Source organism: Meriones unguiculatus, chromosome 1 (assembly GCF_030254825.1).
Source record: "Meriones unguiculatus strain TT.TT164.6M chromosome 1, Bangor_MerUng_6.1, whole genome shotgun sequence".
Lineage (NCBI taxonomy): Eukaryota > Metazoa > Chordata > Mammalia > Rodentia > Muridae > Meriones > Meriones unguiculatus.
Window position 1 is genome coordinate 180,683,115 of NC_083349.1, and position 21,002 is coordinate 180,704,116.

At 43.7% G+C, this 21,002-nt stretch overlaps 1 protein-coding gene across 2 annotated transcripts; it reads left to right on the top strand.

The window, feature by feature from the left end:
• Positions 1–405: 405 nt before the first annotated feature.
• On the top strand, positions 406–18,741 carry Mpzl3 (myelin protein zero like 3). 2 transcript variants are annotated; one of them, XM_021637898.2, is made up of 6 exons: positions 408–562; positions 7,031–7,197; positions 11,491–11,701; positions 13,306–13,471; positions 15,436–15,499; positions 18,097–18,741. In XM_021637898.2, the coding sequence occupies exons 1-6, from the start codon at positions 487–489 to the stop codon at positions 18,121–18,123; spliced, it is 711 nt and encodes a 236-aa protein (XP_021493573.1). In that variant the 5' UTR covers positions 408–486; the 3' UTR covers positions 18,124–18,741. The 2 variants fall into 2 exon arrangements, with proteins under 2 accessions (XP_060228901.1, XP_021493573.1); XM_060372918.1 differs by lacking the exon at positions 13,306–13,471 and having other exon boundaries at positions 406–562.
• Positions 18,742–21,002: the final 2,261 nt, after the last annotated feature.

The window sequence follows — 21,002 nt, forward strand, 5'->3', positions numbered from 1 at the left end:
ACTGTAGTAGCTTAATAAGCATCCAATTCTGGAAGATATAATCGCTACATTAAAAGGAACACAAATGACGAAGCTTGCATTTATTTACCACAAGACTCAATAAAGATTTTTTTATTTTGACCCTGTATGCTCTCCTATGTCTCCCTGGTCTTCAAATGTATGAGAACTAATTGTGATGGTTCATTAGATACTGTAATATAATTTCTGGATTACGGTTGGAGGATCACGCCTGGTCCTGCAGAATCCATAAAAAGTTTCCCCAGTCTGTAGCCAATCTGAAGCAGAGGAGCTCAATCAGAGCCTTCTTGAGAGTCAAAGAATCGCTGATCAGGGAAGACAGGTATGATTCTATAACATGTCCCTGATGAAGGTAAATCCGCACGCCTATTTCAAAGATGACTCCCGCAATGACGTCATTTCCGGTGCCACCTGCGTGGTCCCCGGCAGCCGTAAAGAGGGTGTGCAAGTGTCGGAAGAGCTGCCGGGATGCAGCAGCCAAGAGGAACAGCTGGAGGCCGTGGCTGCGCTCTCTTTCCAGTGCTGAGCATCCTAGTCGTCCAGGGTGAGTGCGCTAGCTGGCTGGGCTCTACTTCCGGCAGGGGGGGTCAGGAAAGATGGTCGCTTTTCCGGTTCCGGGTTGGGGGTCTCCGAAAAGCCCTGCTCGGCTTCTGGGAAGGAAGGAAGGGAGAGAGAGGGTTGTGTGGGACGACGTTCTTTCCTGGCTGGCAACACCCACTGCGGAGAGTTAGTTCCGGGCCGGTCTCGGAGTGCTCTGATGCCGACCACCTTCATGACTTGACACTGCCTAGGTGATACCACAATGAAACCACAGCGAGCTCAGGTTTTGCAGTCACTCACTGTTCTTGTGAGATTAGCAGTGGTTGTCTCCCAGGGTTCCTGTATTGCTGTTACATCCTGGTCAGAAATGGCAATTCTGTTTGTCCTAGTTATTTTGAGAGACACAGTGATGACTGTAAAGGCTGGAGAAAAAAAATAAAAAAAAAAAAAGGAAAATCGTCACTTGGTGATTTTATTTCAGGGGCTTTGAAATAAAACATGTTAGAGAAGGGTTGTAGTGTGATTTTTCTTATAGCAGGCATATTGTTGAAGAAAAGGCAACCTTAGCACTTTATAAACATTCTAAAGTATAAGAAAAAGTCACAGCCATTATTTTGAAACTCTAATATTTTAATTATTATGGGTACGGTGTTTACATAATGACAGTATTGTAAGACTTGGATAATTTTGCTTTCATGCTAGTCCAGATTTCTAAATTTCAATCCAAACTAACTAGCTTCATTTTGAGGTGCAAAGATTTTCTGATTATTTTTTCTGTGTGTGCTTGTGTCTTCCTAAAGAAATAAAATATTAGAATATCTAGCATTAGAATGAATTGTAACATTTTCCTGCAAATAATATGCATTTCTGAAAAGGGCTTTTAGTATTGTATAAGTAGGAACACATTAGGTGGCTGAGCCTCCTCAGGTAAGGTGAGGACGTTTTTATTTATCTGCATGCTGCCAGCATACTTCCTGACTCCTCCCATCTACTTATGTCATAAGTGTCGAGTTTTTCATCTGAGTTCTTTTTGCAATAGAGTCAGGTCTACTGCCATTTCATATACATTCCTCTCTCTCTCTCTGTATGCAATAGGGGTGTAGGGGGAGAAATGTTCCAATATTGTCCTATTGAGAAAAAAAATTATAGAAATGGTGGGTCTTTTTGTAAATCTAGTGTCACTTCACCCAGATGAGCAGGCGTCAGATCTAGCAAAACAAATGATTCAAACATGAGTTAATTTTGGGGGGCTGGTGAGGTGGATCAGTGGGTAAAGGTACTTGCCATGCAAGCCTGAAGACCTGGTTCCATCTCCAGAGCCTCCATACAGGTGGAAGGAGAGAGAACCAACTCAGCAGATTATTGACCTCTACTTGGGTGCACACATTCTAATATTAGTTTTTAAGTTACTGATCTCTGTGTATAAGTCTTGAAGATATAAATAGATTTATATTCCTCACCTACTCCTCCAACTCTTCTTGAATAGACTTATGTTTTGCCTTTAAAACCAACCAGCCAGCCAACCAACAAACAAACCAGGGAGCTGGAGAGATGGTTCAGCAGTTAAAAGCACTTGTTGCTCTTCCACGGGACTCTGGTTTGGGTCTCAGTATCCACATGGTGGCTCACAATGGTTTCTAAGTACAGTCTCAGGCAATCAAATATCCTGTCTGGTGGTTAAATACAGGTTTGAAAAAGGGACAGATTTTTTGGTATGTAGTTCACATCTATTTATTCATCTATTTGAATAATTTTAATATTTCAATAATTTTAATATGCACTGTTATACAGTCATTACAACCAATTCTGGAACTTTTTCATCATCCAGAAGAAAAATCCCATACCCGTTCTTCCTTCCCACAGCCTCTGGAAACCACCAATCTACTATATTTATGCCTCTGTCTGTCCTGGGCATTTCAGACAAAGTGAGCCAGGCGTGCCCCTTTGTGACTAGCTTTTTTCACTTAGCGTGTTTACAGTGCTTCATCTGGCTGTCTGCTTGTTTTTACATTTTGTGTCTTTTGAATCATAGGTGAAAGCTTTGCTTTTCCGCTAGTGTTTATTTGCCACCCTCTTCAAAGATAGAAAACCCTTAAATTCTCACCTTGTTTGAATTGGCCTGAAGATGTAAGTCTGATCCTGCTTATTTCAGTTGGCTAAGTATATAGAAATGATAGACTAGGGGTCTGGAGACATAGCTCAGGGTATGATGGTGCATGACTGTAATCATAGCACTAGGGATGTGAAGGAAGGAAAACCAGAAGTTCAGGGTCATCCTCAGCTACATAGTGAATAAAGATCTAACCTGAGAAACATGAGACTCTGTCTGAAAAAAAAAGGGGGGGAAGGGAGGAGGAGTAAGCAGTGATGATAGAGAGCCCAGTATTATACTTTTCATGTAAGTGTAAGTATGTAAATTTAAGGTGGGAAGATTTGCATTTTGGAAAATGGGATATACAAAATTAGGGGCTTTGTTTAGCCATGTTGAATTTCTTCCAGGACTAAAGTTATTTTTATTAGAATGGGATTTTCTTTTCTCATCCTCCATTAAATGGTTCTGTTATGATATTTTTATGGTTGGCTGTGGTTTTTTTTATGGAGAGAAGAAGGGGCAAAAGAAAGGGATAGGGAGAGAAAGACAGAGAGAGAGAGAGAGAGAGAGGAACTGTTTGGAGGAACTACGAAGGTTCTGATTTCTAACTCGAGCTGAGATCTTGTCTTAGCTTTAAAGCAGGTATTGGCAGTCATTTCCAATAATGGAATGAGTGTAAGCATTTTAGGCTGCGCAGGCAGGTGCACCTGTTCTCTACTGTATCTTTTTAGTTTCTGCCAAGTGTGAAAAAGCAGCCATAAACAAACCAATGTGGTTGCATTCTACTAAAACTCCATTCTCATAAAGGTTGAAATGTTTCAGCTGTTTACTGGGAGACCACTGGAGAGACTGATTGGTTTAGATAATCTGGGTTACCCGAAGAGCCAAGAGTAGGGTAACTGCTAATTGTTAAGAGTTTGCTCCTTTTTCGTGAGGGCCATTTGCTTTCACTTGAATCATAGGTTATAGGTTGCTGGCCCCTGACATACGGTTCTTTGACATTATCCCTTAGGTATCAAAGACATGTAAATTTACCCAGAATCAGACTCTTTCTTTCTTTCTTTCTTTCTTTCTTTCTTTCTTTCTTTCTTTCTTTCTTCCCTTCCTTCCTTCCTTCCTTCCTTCCTTCCTTCCTTCCTCTTCCTTCTTTCTTTCTTTCTTTCTTTCTTTCTTTCTTTCTTTCTTTCTTTCTTTCTTTCTTTCTTTCTTTCTGTGAGTGGATTTTTCTAAGTAGAAACTGAGAGTCATTCTTGACACCTTCCTTCCTACCATTAATTTCTTGAGGGAACTGTCTGTGCATTTGTGTGGTATTTTTCCCTCCTTTAGTACACCAGCCCAGTCTAGAGGTGATTATTAAGACTGAGTTTTTCCTGAATGGGTTCGGACAGTAGCATTGGGAGAAGCATTGAAAATTCCATAACAAAGGTGATGGAGGAGGATTAGTGAGCAGGAACACGTGTAACACTAGTAATCATGGTGATCCTCCTGTTTCTCTCTGCCTGCCTCCTTCCCTCTGAATTTTTGCCCTGATGGGGCTTGCATCTCATGGAGGAAATGGCATTTATAAATCAGATGTAGTAATGGCATATGTGTTTGGATAGTATGGTATTATGGGAACTTTGGAGGAAGAGCAAAGAACTTTTTGGGGGGAAGACATCACAAAGTGGGCTGGTATGTGAGTTGGTGGTGAAGGCGTGTGAATGTTGGGGTGTGGTGGGGAGCAACTCCAGCAGGCTGATAGGAATGGGGAGATCCTTCCTGACAAAGACATTTTCTGAGAAAAGCGTAAAGTCATGAAAGGACACTATCTTTGGAAATGCCTGGACAGTCGGGGCACAGTGAAAAGGGCAGGACATGGTTGGCCGGTGTCTGAGAAAGACTGTTCTTGTTCAGATTTTAATCCACAGCTCCAACGGGGAACTAGTTCGGGTTCCTAGTATGCGTGGAGTTAATAGTTAATATTTGTTGAAAAGTTTTCATCCTAAGAGCCCTACTAAGCATTCTATGTGTATTTATTTATTTGGTTGTTTGTTGTACTTGGGAGAAAACACAGGGCCCCACACATTCCACCACTGTGCTGTCTCCAGGCCTGTGTATGTTTAAAGTGTGTTGGGTGTTCTCAGCGCTGCTAGGAGGGTTATTCTTTCCATTCACCAAACGGAGCAACTGGAGCCTGAGCAGGTTAAGGAAGTGTGGCCTAGCTCTCAGCAGAAGTCACATCGGCTAGAGCTTCGTGCCGTTCTGGTTCAAATCTACTCCTTTAAGCTCTGTATCATTCTTATGTTTTAGGCTAAAAACATAGGCTAAGAGACATGTGTGATTTGTGGGTTCATTCCACGTTTCGGGTTTTAGACTCTCCAGTACTGAATAGGATCTTTATTCACGTGGGTGGGTCAGGAGTGAGAGCTTGAGAATGAAGGCTTTTTCTGGCAGAGAAATGAGCATTTACCGAGGCATATATGAATTGAGAAGCTCAGCATGGCTGCTAGAAAGGATGCTGTGTAAGGAACCGGATGGCCGTCATTTTTGAGATGGGTTGGATTCTTATTATAGGCCTTATTAGCAAGCTCTGCCTCGTCTCCTCCTTTCAGGAGGAATGTGACCAGACTAGATTGTCCAGAGAAGAGTGAGAAAATGATTCAAAGCTGTCAGAGGTAAAGGCTCTGGAACAGTGACTCAGAATGCCAGTGGTAGGAAAGGTCAAGAGCCTGTAGGAGAAAGAGGAGGTGGTATCAGCAGGCATGGGGGCGTTTGCTCCAGGTAGGTAGGCTTTCTGGGTGTTGTGTGTGTTTTACCTCATTCAGTCCTCACAGTGACCTGGAGATGAGCCCCATTTCTGCCATGATGAGCAAACTAAAGGAGTAAGGTAACTTTCTGAGCTGCTCAGAGCCAGCTGTAAGGGTGGGGTTTGAAGCCAGCTTCTGACACCTTCGTGTTAAATCCTTACACAGTCCTGCCTGTACCAGAAGGGCCGCTGGATTTGGGTGAAGTGTGTGGATTTGCTCTTTTCTGACATCTTGTTATCCTTGACTACCAGAAGAATGTTGTCTTAGTAAGCCAGAGAAAGAAACAGGAAAAGCAAAGGAGAGGATTTTAGTTTCCTAGAACGTGGCTCACCAGTAGGAGGCATATTTTTATTTATTGCTTTCCCAACATAACAGGGAATTGGTTGGAAGAAAGTGCCAGTTTTTTTTTTTTTTTTTTTCTGCTTTCTCACGGAGAGAAGATGGAGTGTCAAACTTGTAATGAGTGCTTTTGGAAAGACGACACTCTGCAGGCTTTAAAAATGATATCTTACTTTTACACTGTAGAACACATTCAATTATATTCTTTCTCTTCATAATTTACTTTTTTTTTTATGTCAAGTGTAGAACCTAGGACCTTCCAAGTTGAGGCAGGTGCTCTGCTATTGAACTAGTCCTTCAGCCAGCCCTCCATAATTTACTTTTAATAGATGTGTGATGCATTAACCAGCTTTAGGACAGGAAGCATAGCTGGGTGTGGCGGTGCATGCCTGCAATCTCAGGATTTAGAAGGTTGTGTCAGGAGAACTGTGAGTTCAGGCCAGACTGCTATATAGCAAAGCCCTTTCTCAAGGAGGAGGAGGAGAGGAAGGAGAAGAGGTTAAAGAAGAGGCATTAGGAAGAAGGATCGTCAGTTTTGAGCGCTTACTGTTCCCCATACTCACATCACGTGACTCGCAAAGCTCTCCATAGCTCCAGCTCAGGGATAACGCCTCTTGCCTCCACAGGCACCAGCACAGGCACACACACACACACACACAGTTAAAAACAACAACAACAACTAGAAATAAATCTTTTTTTAAAAAGAGGAAGAGGTGGGGGGAAAGACTAGATATAACCTTTTAGGAGAGCTTTAAAAATAAATTTCCTATTTGTATTTTCCGTCCTCATTTTGCTACTGGTGGAGACAGTGGTAGCTTCATGCTGTGACTGTATTGTGTTTGGTTGATTCTTTTAGACCCTGTAAAGGCTACTGTATATGGAGCATGGGGGGGTGTTGGGGAGGGTACAGGATGGGAAGTGGGGGGTAATGTTGCCTTTTAGTTACTATAGGCAACCCTTGTTTACATTTAACTTAACTACAAGCCTATCTTTGGAAAAACGCCAGTGTGACTAGGGTTTTTAATTTTTGCTCAACTGTTTACTATGATTTAAGACTATGAAATGATAAAAATGTTATTCAAAATTATTAGATCTTAGCTCCTTGTTCTTTGTGGATTTGCCTGAAAATACACTGATGGCTCTGGCATGCGGGAGAGATCCCTAAAAATGATGCAGAGCATCTCCAGTGGTCGCTCACATTTGCATAACACAACCAAATGAGTGCACTTTAAGCATTTGGCCTTGCTTCCATTAGGTGTGCACATCGTCCTTCCTTTGGAGATAAGCGCAGATGCTCACGTCCGAGGATATGTTGGAGAGAAGATCAAGTTGAAATGCACCTTTAAGTCATCTTCGGATGTCACTGACAAGCTGACCATAGACTGGACATACCGCCCTCCCAGCAGCAGTCGTACAGAATCTGTAAGTGTGGACTTTCCGAGGGTTGCTTGAGTGCCTGGCATGGTGGCATACGCCTGAAATTTCAGCATCAGCGAGGTAGGAAGATCAGGAGTTCAAGGCCATCCCCTAGCAACATAGCAGATTTGAAGCCAGTTTGATCTACATTAAGAAAGAAAGAAAAAGAAAAAAAGAAAGAAAGCAAACACCGGCTATGAAAGCCTGATGACCTGAGTTGGATTCCTGAAACCCACGGTGGAAAGAGAGAGCTGACTCTCAAAAAAGTAGTCTTCTGACTTTCACATGTCCACCATGGCACTAGTGCTCCTACACATGCCGCCAACGCACGCATACAAGCACATGCATACACACTCACACACACACACACTCACACACTCACACTCACACACTTGAGTGTGCATACCCCAAATGCAGTTGAACTTAGAAAAAGAAATAAAAGAAACTTTTAGCCTTTGGAGTGAGCCAGGCTTCTGCCCCGTATAATATTTGTTAAATCACGTAGTGCCTTTTGCTCTGACGTGTAAGACTCTCCTATGTTACCTTCAAGGAAAAAAAATGGTCAGAAACCAAGAGGAAATGTCTAATTTTGTTGCCTTGTTGTTTCCTTCTGTGTGGTGTTATAGCTTCTTTTAGATCTGACGTCCTAAAAAGGGCATCTCCAGGACCAGGACGTGGGCTGGAGAAATTCCCCACTCACGTCACAGACATCCTTTCTCTGAAAGCTGCTCCAATCTTGCTGTCTCGGTGGGTGTGTCTGTCTGAGAAGCCACATTCTGTGGCTTTATCTTGGCTTCTCTTCTGGCCGTGTAAACGTCTGCAGTGATTTATATAGCGCCTTTGGAGGAAATGGTGGCACCTTGTACTGGTGACAGATGTCACTGTGACAGATGGCCTTGCAATATTAGAAGCAGCAATACACTTTACTCACACATATAAAACACATTTATGGTTCAAATTCCATTATGGATGTTTAATTAGAGATTACAATGCTGTAATGTATACAGCACCGAATATATTATAGTTCTCTTTAGAGTTCCATCAGTTGCCTTAGTTCAGGAAGGGTGCTATGTAGGAATGTATTTGAATTGGGGCTGGAGAAATGGCTTAGCAGTTAAGAGGCTGTTCTTCCAGAGAACCCGGGTTCAATTCCCAGCACCCACATGGTAGCTCACAACATCCTGTAACTGCAGTTCCGAGGGGATCCGACATCCTGTTCTGACCTCTGTGGGCACCAGTTATGCAGTGTACACAGACAGACATGCAGGCAAAAACACCCATGCATATGAACTAAAATAATTTTTAAAAAATTGTTAAAAAGAAGAGTGTGAGTGTCATAGTCATATATAAATTGGACCTGTCTGTCTGTCTGTCTGTCTGCCTATCTGTGTATGCATGCCACTTCGAGTGTGTGGAGGTGAGAGGATGACTTGCAGGATCCAGTTCTCTTCTTCCACCATGCGGATCCGGGGGATGAGCTCAGGACGTCAGGCTTAGTGGTGAGGTGCCTTTACTCACCGAACAATCTCACTGTCCCTGACTAGGCTGTAGAAAGTGTTCTTTATTCTCTTTTCTTTCACTGGAAAAAAGGTTACTTTTCATCTTAGTGAGTAGCTTTGAATTGTGCGTTAGGAGCTGCTGCAGAGTGCCGGTGTGGAGGGAGGCAGGTAACGGCATCGAAGAAGGAAACAGGGGCGTAGCCAAGGTTCCTGTTGCGTTAGATTAAAATAGTTCGCTTTATTCTGAGTCGTGGGGAAGCTATGGCTGACCTTGTTTGGCTCTGCTTGCTTGTCCAGAAGTAGGCCAGAGTGAGCAACAGGAGCTTCTTGTGTCAGAAACCTTATATGCAGACAGTGCTTCTCCTAGAGTTCTGTCTGGTAAAGTGGGCCAGGAAGCAGCGCTCGTCAGAGCTGGAATCAGGGGCGTTTTAAGGGTCTTGTAACTCCAGGGTGCAGTGATGTGGTTTGTCAGGCTTATCAGGGAGTGAGGTTGCAGCTCACTAATTTAACCTGTAAACTGTGAGTTAGATTAACCTGGAAGGTCGGTGAGGGATTTTTCAGCTTTGTGTCCTGATGGTCAAGGATGGGCCTTGTGTTTTTGGAGACCAGGTTTTGCCCTGTGCCCCAGGCCATTCTTGAACTTAGTGTATAATCCAGGCTGGGCTCACATTCACAGCACTCCTCCTGCCTCAGCCTCCTACATACTGAGAGTACATGCACTCACCTTCATGTGGTTTGGTAGGCCTCCTTTATTTCTCCCTTTGGAACACTTGTCACATATACATTAGTTCTTTCTATTTCTGTTTACCACAAATGTAAGCTCCATGAGAACATGTCTGGCGCCCATTGTAGTCTGTTCCTTCACATACTTGGAACATGGGACATGTGCTAAGTATCCGTGCAGTAACTTCTGGATGAAACTAACCAGTGAGTGATTCAGCATCTTCTCTGAGGAATTATTGCTCTTCAGAATTGGGCAACTCGGTGGTGGGGAACGCCCACTGTCCTATGTGGGGAGGGGCCAAGTAAACAAAGCCAGAGGAAAGCCTTCTGTCTTGCCCAAGAGTCGTGTTGTTTGTCTGACAAGCCTGTCACAACCTTCAGGTGTAAATATGCGCTTTGGGGGCCAAGTGTCCGAGCTCCGATCCGAAGCAGTGTCGTCTTAATACAGCGGACATTCATTGCGTGCTTATCAGGCGTTTGACTCTGGGCTGGTGTTAACTGTTGTTGGAGATAACCCAAGAGAGGTTGGATTGTATTACACCTGCCCAGTGATTTGGAGAATAAAAATCTCCCTTTGTCATTTGCTAACTGTGTGCTTCTGAGTAACTTGCTTCATGTTTTTATCTGGGTCTCGTTTCTCTTTCTGTGAGTTCAGAATAGTTACACCTGCACCGCCCCCCCCCATGGTTTAGTGGTGTTATCAGGGCCAAGTCAGTAAACACATGAATGTCATTTGCAAACTATGATAAACAGACAATGGGTGTCACTTTAGGGCAGAGTGCCCCTACTTTGGCACTGTTGACAGTTAAGCCTGTGGACCTGTGTAATGGAAAGTTTAGCATTAAACTTCTATCCTTAGGTCCCCAAAGCTCACATCCCTAGTGCAACAACCAAAGTGTACCAAGGAAACAAATAAGCTGATTAAGCAGCAGGAAAAAGATGAGAGCAGACATTCCTCCAAAGAAGCAATATCAGTGGTCAACAGAAATGAAAAATCTCAGTGTCTCCAATTATAAAGGAAATAAAAATAGAGCTGCAATGAGATATCACCTCACAGATTCCCACAAAAGCTGTTATAAAATAGGCAAATGTTGGGGCTGGAGAGGTGGCTCAGTGGTTAAGAGCATACGACCTGAGTCTGGTTCCCAGCACCTCATTGGGTGGCTCACAGTGGTTTGTAACTCCGGTTGTGGGGGATCTCATGCCCCCTCTGGCCTCTGTGGGTACCTACACTCATGTGCACATACACACATAATGAAAAATAATAAAAATAAAATCTTAAAAAGACAAATTATATCAAGTATTGGCACAGGTTGGAGGAAAGGAAAATTTACTAATGTAAATAGCGCAGCTACTTTAGACAGCGCCACGGCAGTTCCTCGAGATCAAAAATAGCAGGGCAGTGTGATGGAGCAGGAGAACTTAGCCCGCCCAAGGCCCACGGTTTAGTTCTCAGCTTTACACAGAAAAGTTACATGGTGCTCCACAAACGGGCACAATTCTTGTTTCTCAATTCGGAATAAATGCATTTAAAACTTGGTGGGGGAAAAGAAAGAACCTATTCACTTTGTGAAATGTTCTGTGGCAAACGAAGTTGCCCCCTGCTCGAGGTCATTACTGGAGGGCTTCCGGAAGAAATTAGAGGAAGGTTCCTTTTTTAGATCTCTCTCTCTGTGTGCAACAAGTGTGCAGGTGCCCTCAGGGGCTGGAAGTGTGGCATTTCCTGGAACTGAAGTTGCAGGTGGTGGTGAACTGCCTGATATGGGTGCTGGGAACTGACCTGAGGTCCTCTGGAGGGGCAGTGCTCTTAGCCACTGAGCCATCTCTCCAACCATAGGAAAGATTTAAAGGTTGAGATCCCAGGACTTTCTCATCAATCCTTCTTTGGATCAATTTAATTAACCTGTCTTTCCAAGGTAGAGGTGAGCAAAGCATTAAAAACAAATAAACAAACAAAAAACAACTGGGAGAAAAGAAAACCCTTTATATAATTCTTTGTAACCTTGAACCTACACAGCTTTTCATTTCATTGCGTTTTCCCAAGTTAACCATTTCTCTCATGGTGTTGCTTTCTTAGATTTTTCATTATCAGTCTTTCCAGTACCCAACTACAGCGGGCACATTCCGAGACCGGATTTCCTGGGCTGGAAATGTCTACAAAGGCGATGCATCCATCAGCATCAGCAACCCCACTCTGAAGGACAATGGGACGTTCAGCTGTGCTGTGAAGAACCCTCCAGATGTTTACCACAATATCCCCCTGACAGAGCTCACGGTCACAGAAAGAGGTAAGCGGCTTACTGCCAGCCTCCTGCAAGTGTTGTGGCTCCTCTGGTGCTTTCCAGAACTTACCAGCTGACTTAGAGAATCACTGTGTCAAAGTTATCTTCACAGGCCTGTTAAGATTAATTTTAAAATCATTTTTTTTTTTTTACATTTTATTTTGTATGTGTGTTGGTGTGTGAGCACGCAGGCTACAAGGTGTGTGTGGAGGTCAGAAGACAACTTGCAGGAGTCGGTGGGGACATCCTTGAGCCACCTCAGCAGCCATTAGGATGTACTTTAGATTTGAAAACTGAATATTCTATGTGGCTGTTCCTGCGGAGGCTGCTCCCTTTAAGGATGGGCGCATTGCATTTCTTTTATGTTACAAAGAGCAGCAGTTTTCTTCTCCTTTGGAGATGAGGTTGTGAGGGACTTTTTTCAACATATCCCTGTGGTGATTATTAAGTGGATATTTGAGTTTGAAACTCGATTTGACCCAAAGACATAGAGATATATTATGAGTCACTAAATTGCCTTACCATTTCCTGGGGCTTCCCTCCCTCCTTTATTTCTTCTTGCCTGCCTGCCCTTTCTCCCTCCTTTCCCTCTCTCCCTTCCTCCTCGCTGTCTTCTTTGTCACAATTATCATCTGGTTTAACAATAACCCATAGCATTTACATAATCATACTGCTGGCAGGAATAGATTTCATTTTTCTGTAAGGCAGTTTAGTAATAGAAGTCATTTTTCTTAAAATTATATTCCCTTAAGAAAACAGAGCTAACCGCTGGTATTTATGTAGAAGGGTTGTCATCCTAATAGGACTTGTGGAGTCAAAGAATTGTAAATAATTTGAACGTTCAAAGTTAGAGAATTGATTTGCTACTTGATCCAGTATGGTATAGTACAGTACTATGGATCATATTTAGAAGGCTATTTATTTATTTATTTTTGGACAGAGTTTCACTATGTCCTAGAACTTACTTTGTTGACTATTAGGCTGGCCTTAGATTCATGGAGATCCTGCCTCTGTCTCCCAGTGCTGGGATTAACAGTATGCACCACCATGTCCTGATAGAAGGAGCTTTATAATCATAATCAGAACCTACTTATCTATCTATCTATCTATCTATCTATCTATCTATCTATCTATCTTTCTATCTATCTATCTATTGGTTTTTTGAGACAGGGTTTCTTTGTGTAGCATTGGCTGTCTCTGACTTGCTTGGTAGACCAGGCTGGCCTCAAACTCACAGAGATCTGCCTGCCTCTACCACCCTGAGTGCTGGGATAAAAGGTGTCCATTGCCATGGCTGGCTAATCAGGACCTTTTTAATCACAAAAAACATATTTATCATATATTAAGCAAAAATAATGTGAAAAATAGGACTCCTGTTTTTACAAACATGCATCCTGTCTCCATGTGTGCTTTTAGACCCCCAGAAAGAAGAATAAATTGGTAGCTAGCTATGTGTTACTTCGAGGCAGTGGAATTATGTGTACATGTTTATGCTTCTCATATTTTTTGTATTTTCTATGATGGGAATTAGAAGCGTGAGCAAAGGCATGGAGTCAAAAGTTGCCTGAGACCAATCTGAAGTCACAGCCCTGTCTTGCTTTTCCCAACAGGTTTTGGCACCATGCTGTCCTCTGTGGCCCTCCTCTCCATCCTCGTCTTTGTCCCCTCAGCACTGGTGGTCATCCTGCTGCTGGTGAGAATGGGGAGGAAGGCGATGGGGGTGAAGAAGAGGAGTAGGTCTGGTTATAAGAAGTCTTCCATTGAAGTTTCCGATGAGTAAGTCGGGCTGGGGTCCCCAGCAGTGGGTCTGCTTCCTGTTCACAGCCCTGCTCTGGGGCAGAACCTGCACCCATGCCCATACACATTTTCTCCCCAGCGCAGGGCTCAGATCTTCTTCCAAATGCCATAGTTCCATGAGGACTGTCAGAAGGAGGATCAGAGTGACATTTGTGGGTGCTGTCACGGAAGGCAGGATTGACACCACGCAGTGCTGGTCTCTGCGTGCACATTTTCAGCAAATAGCTCATTCTCTCAAAATTAAAATAGAACTCCCAGTCATATTTTTCTCTTTTACTTTTTTATTTTTTTTTTGGCACAGAGCTAATGTCTCCTAACAGAATATGCATAAGCAATGAAGGAGGCTTTGAGAATAACGGGGAAGGGCGAAGGGAATTTCAATAAGCATGTGCTACTTACTCTTGGTCAGCAGATGCTCAGAAAGGGCTAAATGGATGTGGTTATTGCTTTAGTCACTGTTCTGTTGCTGTGAAGAGACACTATGGCTGAGGCAACTCTAATAAGAGAAATCCTTTAATTGGGGGCTGGCTTACAGCCCTCAGTAATGGCTTAGTTCATTATCATCATGGTGGGGAACATGGCAGTAAGCATGGTCCTGGAGAAGTAGTTGAGAGCTGCATCCTAATCTGTAGGGAGAGAGAGACAGAGACAGACACAGTGAGAGCTACTAGGCCTAGCATGGACTTTTGAAACCTTAAAGCCCAGCCTGGTGACATACTTCCTCCATGAGTCTATGGAGGTCATTCTTATTGAAAGTTATCAAAAGCATTTATTAACTGCCATTCTGCCAATGAGCAGGCACAATCCATTGGTTTCCCAGGAAGAGATTTACTTCTTAAAAGGAACAAAAACCTACATTAAAGCTCTGTAGCTGGCATGGTGGTGCACACCTTTAATCCCAGCATCCAGGAGGCAGAGACAGGCAGATTTCTTTGAGTTTGAGGCTAGCCAAGGATACATAGTGAAACCTTGTCTCAAAAAAAAAAAAAAAAAAAAAGTGACTTTCCCATAGTCTATGAAAGGGCTCTTAACATAAGGGAAGTTCCAAAGTTTTTTTTTTTTCCTGCCAGTGTGTATGTTTATTTACTGGAGAAAGACTTCCCTTTTCAAGGAATCTGTAACACACACACACACACACACACACACACACAAGATGGGGGGGGTAAAGAGCTATCAGTGAAAACACCAATGTCTGTTTCTAAGGACAGTATACAAAATGCTCTGTGCTCTGATCCCAAGTCACATTGTCTCATCATTTGTTCTCACTCTCTCTATAGTTCAACTACAGTCAGCTTATGTGTTAGAGTATATATAGATATACTATAGTCATTGACATGTTTGTATATATGTTTGTGTGCATGTATCTGTCTGTCTACATGTCCATCCATCTAGCCATCCATCCATTGTTTTTCTCCCCTGCCCCAAAATTCCTAGAATCACCCCCTTCCCTCTCTTGTTTGTCTAGAAGCTTTCTTACCCTCAGGACGAAGCTGAAATGTCCCCTTCTCATCATACTCCTTGAGTCCTGAACAGAGACCGCCCCTCCCTGCCCTTTGCTGCACAGCAGTTCCACCCTAACTTTAGAGCATGATCGTGTCGGATCACAGTACACATTAGTTCTTACCATTCTCACCCACATGGGATCGGCAGCTCATCAACAGACCAGGTTATGGTACTTCTGTTCCCGCCCTAGCATGGTGCCTCCACTCTGGCTAGTGGTCAGTACTTTCCTGAGTGAATGGCGGTGACCAGCTGCTGTTTATCTAGCACTTGCTGGCCATTCTGACACATGTTTCCCTTGCATTTTATTTCTTACTTACTCCTGATGACTCTGTTTAAGGGTCTGCAATAGAAGCAGACTCCCGTGGTTGTAGCACCTGAGCCTGGACCTGTCCCCTGTGCTGACAGTGGCAGTTGAGTTTTGCTTTGTGTTCTTTCCGCAGCACTGACCAGGAGGACAACAATGACTGCATGGCGAGGCTTTGTGTCCGCTGTGCGGAGTGTCTGGTAAGTGCCCGTTTCTCATCTTCCTGCCTATTGGAAGGATCCTTTGCTCTCAAGAACAACAAAAACATTCACACTAGCACAGGAAAGTATGAACTAGAGTCTCTGGGAACACCTACCAGTTCTCAAGTTGATTTTTTTTTTTTAATTTAGATTTTTTTAAGTGTAAGAGTGTTTGGGCTGCATGTATTCAGTGTACCGCCTGTACACCTGGTGCCTGCAGAAGAGGGCATTTGACTGCCCGCAACTGGAATTACAGATGGTTGTGAACCACCATATGGGAGCTTGGAACAAAACCCAAGTCCTCTGCAAGAGTAACAAGTGCTCTTAACTGCTAAGCCTTCTCTCCTGCCCTCATTTCAAACTTTACATTTAATTATTCTACATGAGTGCATGGAGGTCAGAGGACAACGTGGGGAGTTGGTTCTCTCCTTTTACCGTGTGGGCCCCAGGGACCAAACTCATGTCATCAGGCTGGATAGCAAGCTCCTTTACTTACTGAGCCATCTTACCAGTCTATGATTTTATTTCCTGTCTCCCGGATGTAGAATTGTGTTCTTAAGTTAAGAAAGGAGGCTGTGTAAGCTACTGACTAATAAACAAACAAACAAACAAACACAACCAACTAACCAAAAAAGAAAATAAATCCAAAAACCCTGTAGAATTTTTATAGGGAGTTTTCAAGTTTCTGTAGTTACAGGTGGTGTGAAATACCATGTGAGCACTGGGAATCAAACCCAGGTCCTCTTAACTACTGAGCCCTGGAGTTGAGCTTGAACATACTAAGTTTGAAGTGTGCAGTGGACAATGAGGTCTTCTGAAGAGAGAGGCCTAGCCTGCAGATATAACACAGGAGCTATTAGGACATAGAAGCCGACAGAGATATATCCATCAAGGAACTGGACAGATGTGTATGTATATAGGAGAGGCCCCGAGGACTAAGCCTGGAGTTCTCCAAGGCTTCTAGATTACAGACAAAGAGGAATTAGCAAGAGAGGATGACAAGGGATGCCCTTTGAAGTTGAAGGAGAACGAGGACAGTTTGTTAGCTTGGGAGATGGGGAGGAAATTTTTCGAGGAATTGGGAGTTCACTGTTGATGGTTTGTTGGTGTCAAGGCTATTGCTGACCTTGGCAAAAGTAGCTGCACTGAGCTAATGAGGGTGAAAGGGGCTGGGGGAGGGGCAAGAACCATCACAAAGGCATGTTGGAGGAAGTTAGTGCAAACAGCTCTTCTAAGGAAGGATGCAGAGAAATAGGGCAGTGGGCAGAGAGTGCTGTGTGTTAAGAGTTACTGTTTATGATGGGTGAAACAGGGCACATTTCTATGCTGTGTGGGTGAGCCAACGGAGAAGGAAACATTTGTGCTAAGAGAGAATGAGAGAGAGAAAGAAAGAGAAGAATTGCTAAGTTGCTACTAGGAGGTGTCACAGGAGGACATAGCAGCTGAAGAGAAGGCTAAGAACAGTAGAGAAAAGCTGCACACGGTGCTACATACCTATAATCTCAGCACTCTGGTGGCAGAGGCAAGCCGTCTGGTCTACAGAGCAAGTTCCAGGACATCCAGAGCCACACAGAGAAACCTGTCTTGGAAAACAAACAAACACACAAACAGGACAGTAGCGACGCCAAACAGATGAGGCTGTGTGTAGGTAAGTGAACCAGATGATGGAAGTGTGTGGACGTTCTTCACCGACTGCCTCTCTTCCCAGTGGCAGGAGAAAGCAGGGGCGTGATCTCAAAATGATGACAAGAGCAGGGATCAGAGGACAGGGGGAAGGGTTTAGGTATGAAATAGTTACTTAGAAGAACAAGAAAATCAGGGTCAGTGATATGGCTCAGCAAGTAAAGGTATTTGCTACCAAGCCTCTATCAATCCCAGAGACGCATGGTGGATGGAGAGAATTATTGTTCCCTGACTTCCAAGTGTGAGAGTATAAACACATACACACGCTTATTCTTTCTCTTTCTTTCTCCTCCTCTATTTAAAAAATGAATAGTTTTTTTGAAGAACAATAGAATTAAGACATAGAACAATCTGATACACCAGCTGGCGCAAATGGGCCATTTGAGGTTACAAGTGATGAGTATGAGTTTGGATAATGAGAGTAACAGTGACAGTGAGAAGAGCTGCAGTCACAGGTGTGCTGTAGAGTGCTGTGCCCAGTGCCTAGAAACCTACACCTGTTGTTTCGTGCACATCTATATGATGTGCTTCTATTGTCCCCATTTCAGAGATGCTGAAACTGTTGTTTAACTACTCAGTGTCCGTTAGCTGGAAAGGGTAGAATGAGGTAAGTGAGCTCCTAACCCTAGCCCTGCACGTTCTGCTGTAGGCAAAGCATCTTTCCTTGTGTGTTGAGGTTCCAAAATACAGTCATCAAGGAAAAGAGAACCACTAGGGCTTCCAAGCAGAAATCAGCCTGGCAGATATCGTATTGAGGTCCTATGATGCTCCACACAGCTTGGGTGTGCCATCTGGGTACCCCACCATTGCTACCCTACACTGAGTTCCATTTGGGGACCCCATACACATGGTCTGTGTGTAAATCTGACTGTGGCATTTTGATGTGCTTACATCTGCTATTCTTTCTCCTCTAGGATTCAGACTACGAAGATGCATACTGATGAAGTGTGTGATGCAAGAGGGGTTACCAAATAACAGGAAATATCCCATCCCCCTGGCCAGGAGCGCCACTGGCGGGGACAGCAGTGACAGGAGATTACGAAGGTCACCAGTGAAGACTTTAAGGACCATTTATTTATTGAAGAAATGTTTATTTTGTATTTATAAACTGTTCAGAAACTCCCAGAAGGGACTCATGACTTCCCTTCCTAATACGCTCTGATTGGACAAAGAAATTCTTGAACAGAAGCACGCCCCCTGGTTTACCTTCGCCCTTGAATGTAGTTTGTGTTTTCTTCCAGTTGTCTGATGGAGAATCCCAAATTGCTGTCACTCTGCTGATGCCAAAATTGTACTTTTAAATGATGTGGGGCTTGCAGCTTCCTGATGATGTGCCAACGAAGAACACACTTGTTTGGGATGGGATAGCCTTTGTTTCTTATCCACGAATGTTTTCTGTTTCGAGTATTCAGTGTGCACTACTTGGTTTAACAGTCCTCAGTCGTGTGAAGGTGACTTGGAGTATTTCTTTCGACTCAGTAGGTTTACAAGTTGTAGGTTTGCTTTGACTGGGTCTTTTAAGTATTAAAATATTGTCATTTTATAGTTAAGGAAACAAATTTTGATGTGGAAGAATCTTTCTCATTTGTCTTGCCAGGTACACGTTGGGCCAAAAAAAAAAAAAAAGCTCTCTTATAGCTGACAAATTTGTGGTTTCCTTCTCGGTTTCTCAAGTTAGAGGCAAGAAATGCCTCTTAAGAAGGTTGGTAGTGGCGGCTTATGAAATATTTTCTGTAGTCCTTTGCTTTAAGTTTTTCTGCTTTTCTTGTGTCATTGTTTAGAACTTTTTCTAGTTCTAAATTGCACCAGTGATGGGCACATTATTGTATCTGCAAGCTGGTTTGCTCAGCGCTGGAGATGAGGATGTGAGGTTGTGCAGGCCTCTCTCCTTTCTCCTCTCAGTGCCTTGTAACCCACACCTCTGCTCTCCTGTAGCAACTTACTTAAATTTTTAAATTATATTGGGTTTTCTATAAGCAGTTAAGATGTACCTGACCTATCAGGAAGGGCTGGCATGTGTTCAGAGAGCCCTCTCCACAGAGAGACAGGACTCACTTCTTGATCGTCGCAGTCACAAATGATGCCTCCCCCAGCCTTGGTTGTTTCCACGTGGTGGTCTTCTTCATGGTCCTCCCAAAGCAGCTTGGGAGGGCACCATATTACAGTGTTATATGCTATGTATCTTATAAAAGTCATTCTATTTACCACCAAGATCTTATTTTTGAAATTGGGGTCATTTGGCCAGCTTCAAAGATTTGTTCACCTAGCCTGCTGATTTGTGAATCGGAATAGCTGATACGCATTGCAATTTACCTCTGGTCATGAAAGCCCATGGAAGAGGCCAAGGGGGGACTGGCACTTTACATTTCTGGCGGCTAGATTCCACTGTTCTTTGGGCTACTGCTTAAAGACGTGGCTGTCTGTGGCCAATCCAGTGAGACCCTTCCTGACAGTTCAACAGAGAGAAGGAAACATTGAGGCACCAAATGTAAATAGTTTGGGTTCTTGGAAGATCTGAAGAGTGTGATCCAGTTGGGAAGGACCATGCCTTGGACCTCACTGCTCTGACGGAACCCATTTAAACTGCCATCCTGTGAAAAGGAGGGGCCAGTTTTGGTGTCTTGGGATTTTCTTTCTTTTTTTTTAACTTTTATTAATTACACTTTATTCACTTTGTATTCCCCCATAACCCCTCCCTCCTCCCCTCCTAATCCCACCTTTCCTTCCCCTTCTTCACACATGCCCCTCCCAAAGTCCACTGATAGGGGAGGTCCCCCTCTCCTTCTTTCTGATCCTAGTCTATCAGATCTCATCAGGAGCAGCTGCATTGTTATCTTCTGTGGCCTGGTAAGGCTGCTCCCCCCTCAGGGGGAGGTGATCAAAGAGCAGGCCAATCAGTTCATGTCAGAGGCAGTCCCTCTTACCATTACTATGGAACCTACTTGGACACTGAACTGCCATGGGCTACATCTGTGCAGGGGTTCTAGGTTATCTCCATGCACGGTACTTGGTTGGAGTATGAGTCTCTGGGAAGACCCCTGTGTTCAAATTTTCTGGTTCTGTTTCTCTCCTTGTGGAGTTCCTGTCCTCTCCAGATCCTACTGTTTTCCACTTCTTTCATAAGATTCCATGTACTCTGTCCAACAGTTGTCCATAAGTCTCAGCGTCTGCTTTGATAGTCTGCAGGGCAGAGCCTTTCAGAGGCCCTCTGTGGCAGGTTCCTAACTTGTTTCCTGTTTTCTTTTTCTTCTGATGTCCATCCTCTTTGCCTTTCAGGATGGGGATTGAGCATTTTAGTCAGGGTCCTCCCTCCATCTTGTGAGTGTGTTGTGAAGTTTAGTCTAGCTCAGACACTGATGATTTAGGTGACTGACTCCTGAAGAAAACACACACACACACACACACACACTGTTGTGTAGCCTGCTTTGAAATGGTCCTTTCTCTTCTGCCTGACAGAGCAGTGAAGTCCTTCATTGTAAGGGAATAATTTAGTAATTTTATTTGCTCCATGGGTTTGTGGTTACATCCTAGGCTTGGGCTGCCCCCCGCCCCCGTTTTCTTCTTCACCCTTATGCTGAGGTGTGCGCTGTAGCTTTCTGATCCTAAGGAAAACAAGGCAGTCTCTGGAACCCTCCTTCTTTAAGAGTGGACGTAAGATACAGGGCTTTTGTTTGTTTGACTTACTGTTTTAATATTTTCTAAGGTGCCATTCTCATACTCCCCATCCCCCTTTTTGCTGCTCTGTGGGCTCAAACCACATGACATTATAGTGTTGTCTGGAAAGCAGATTTAAGTCTTTCACTGTGGTTACACCACCCTC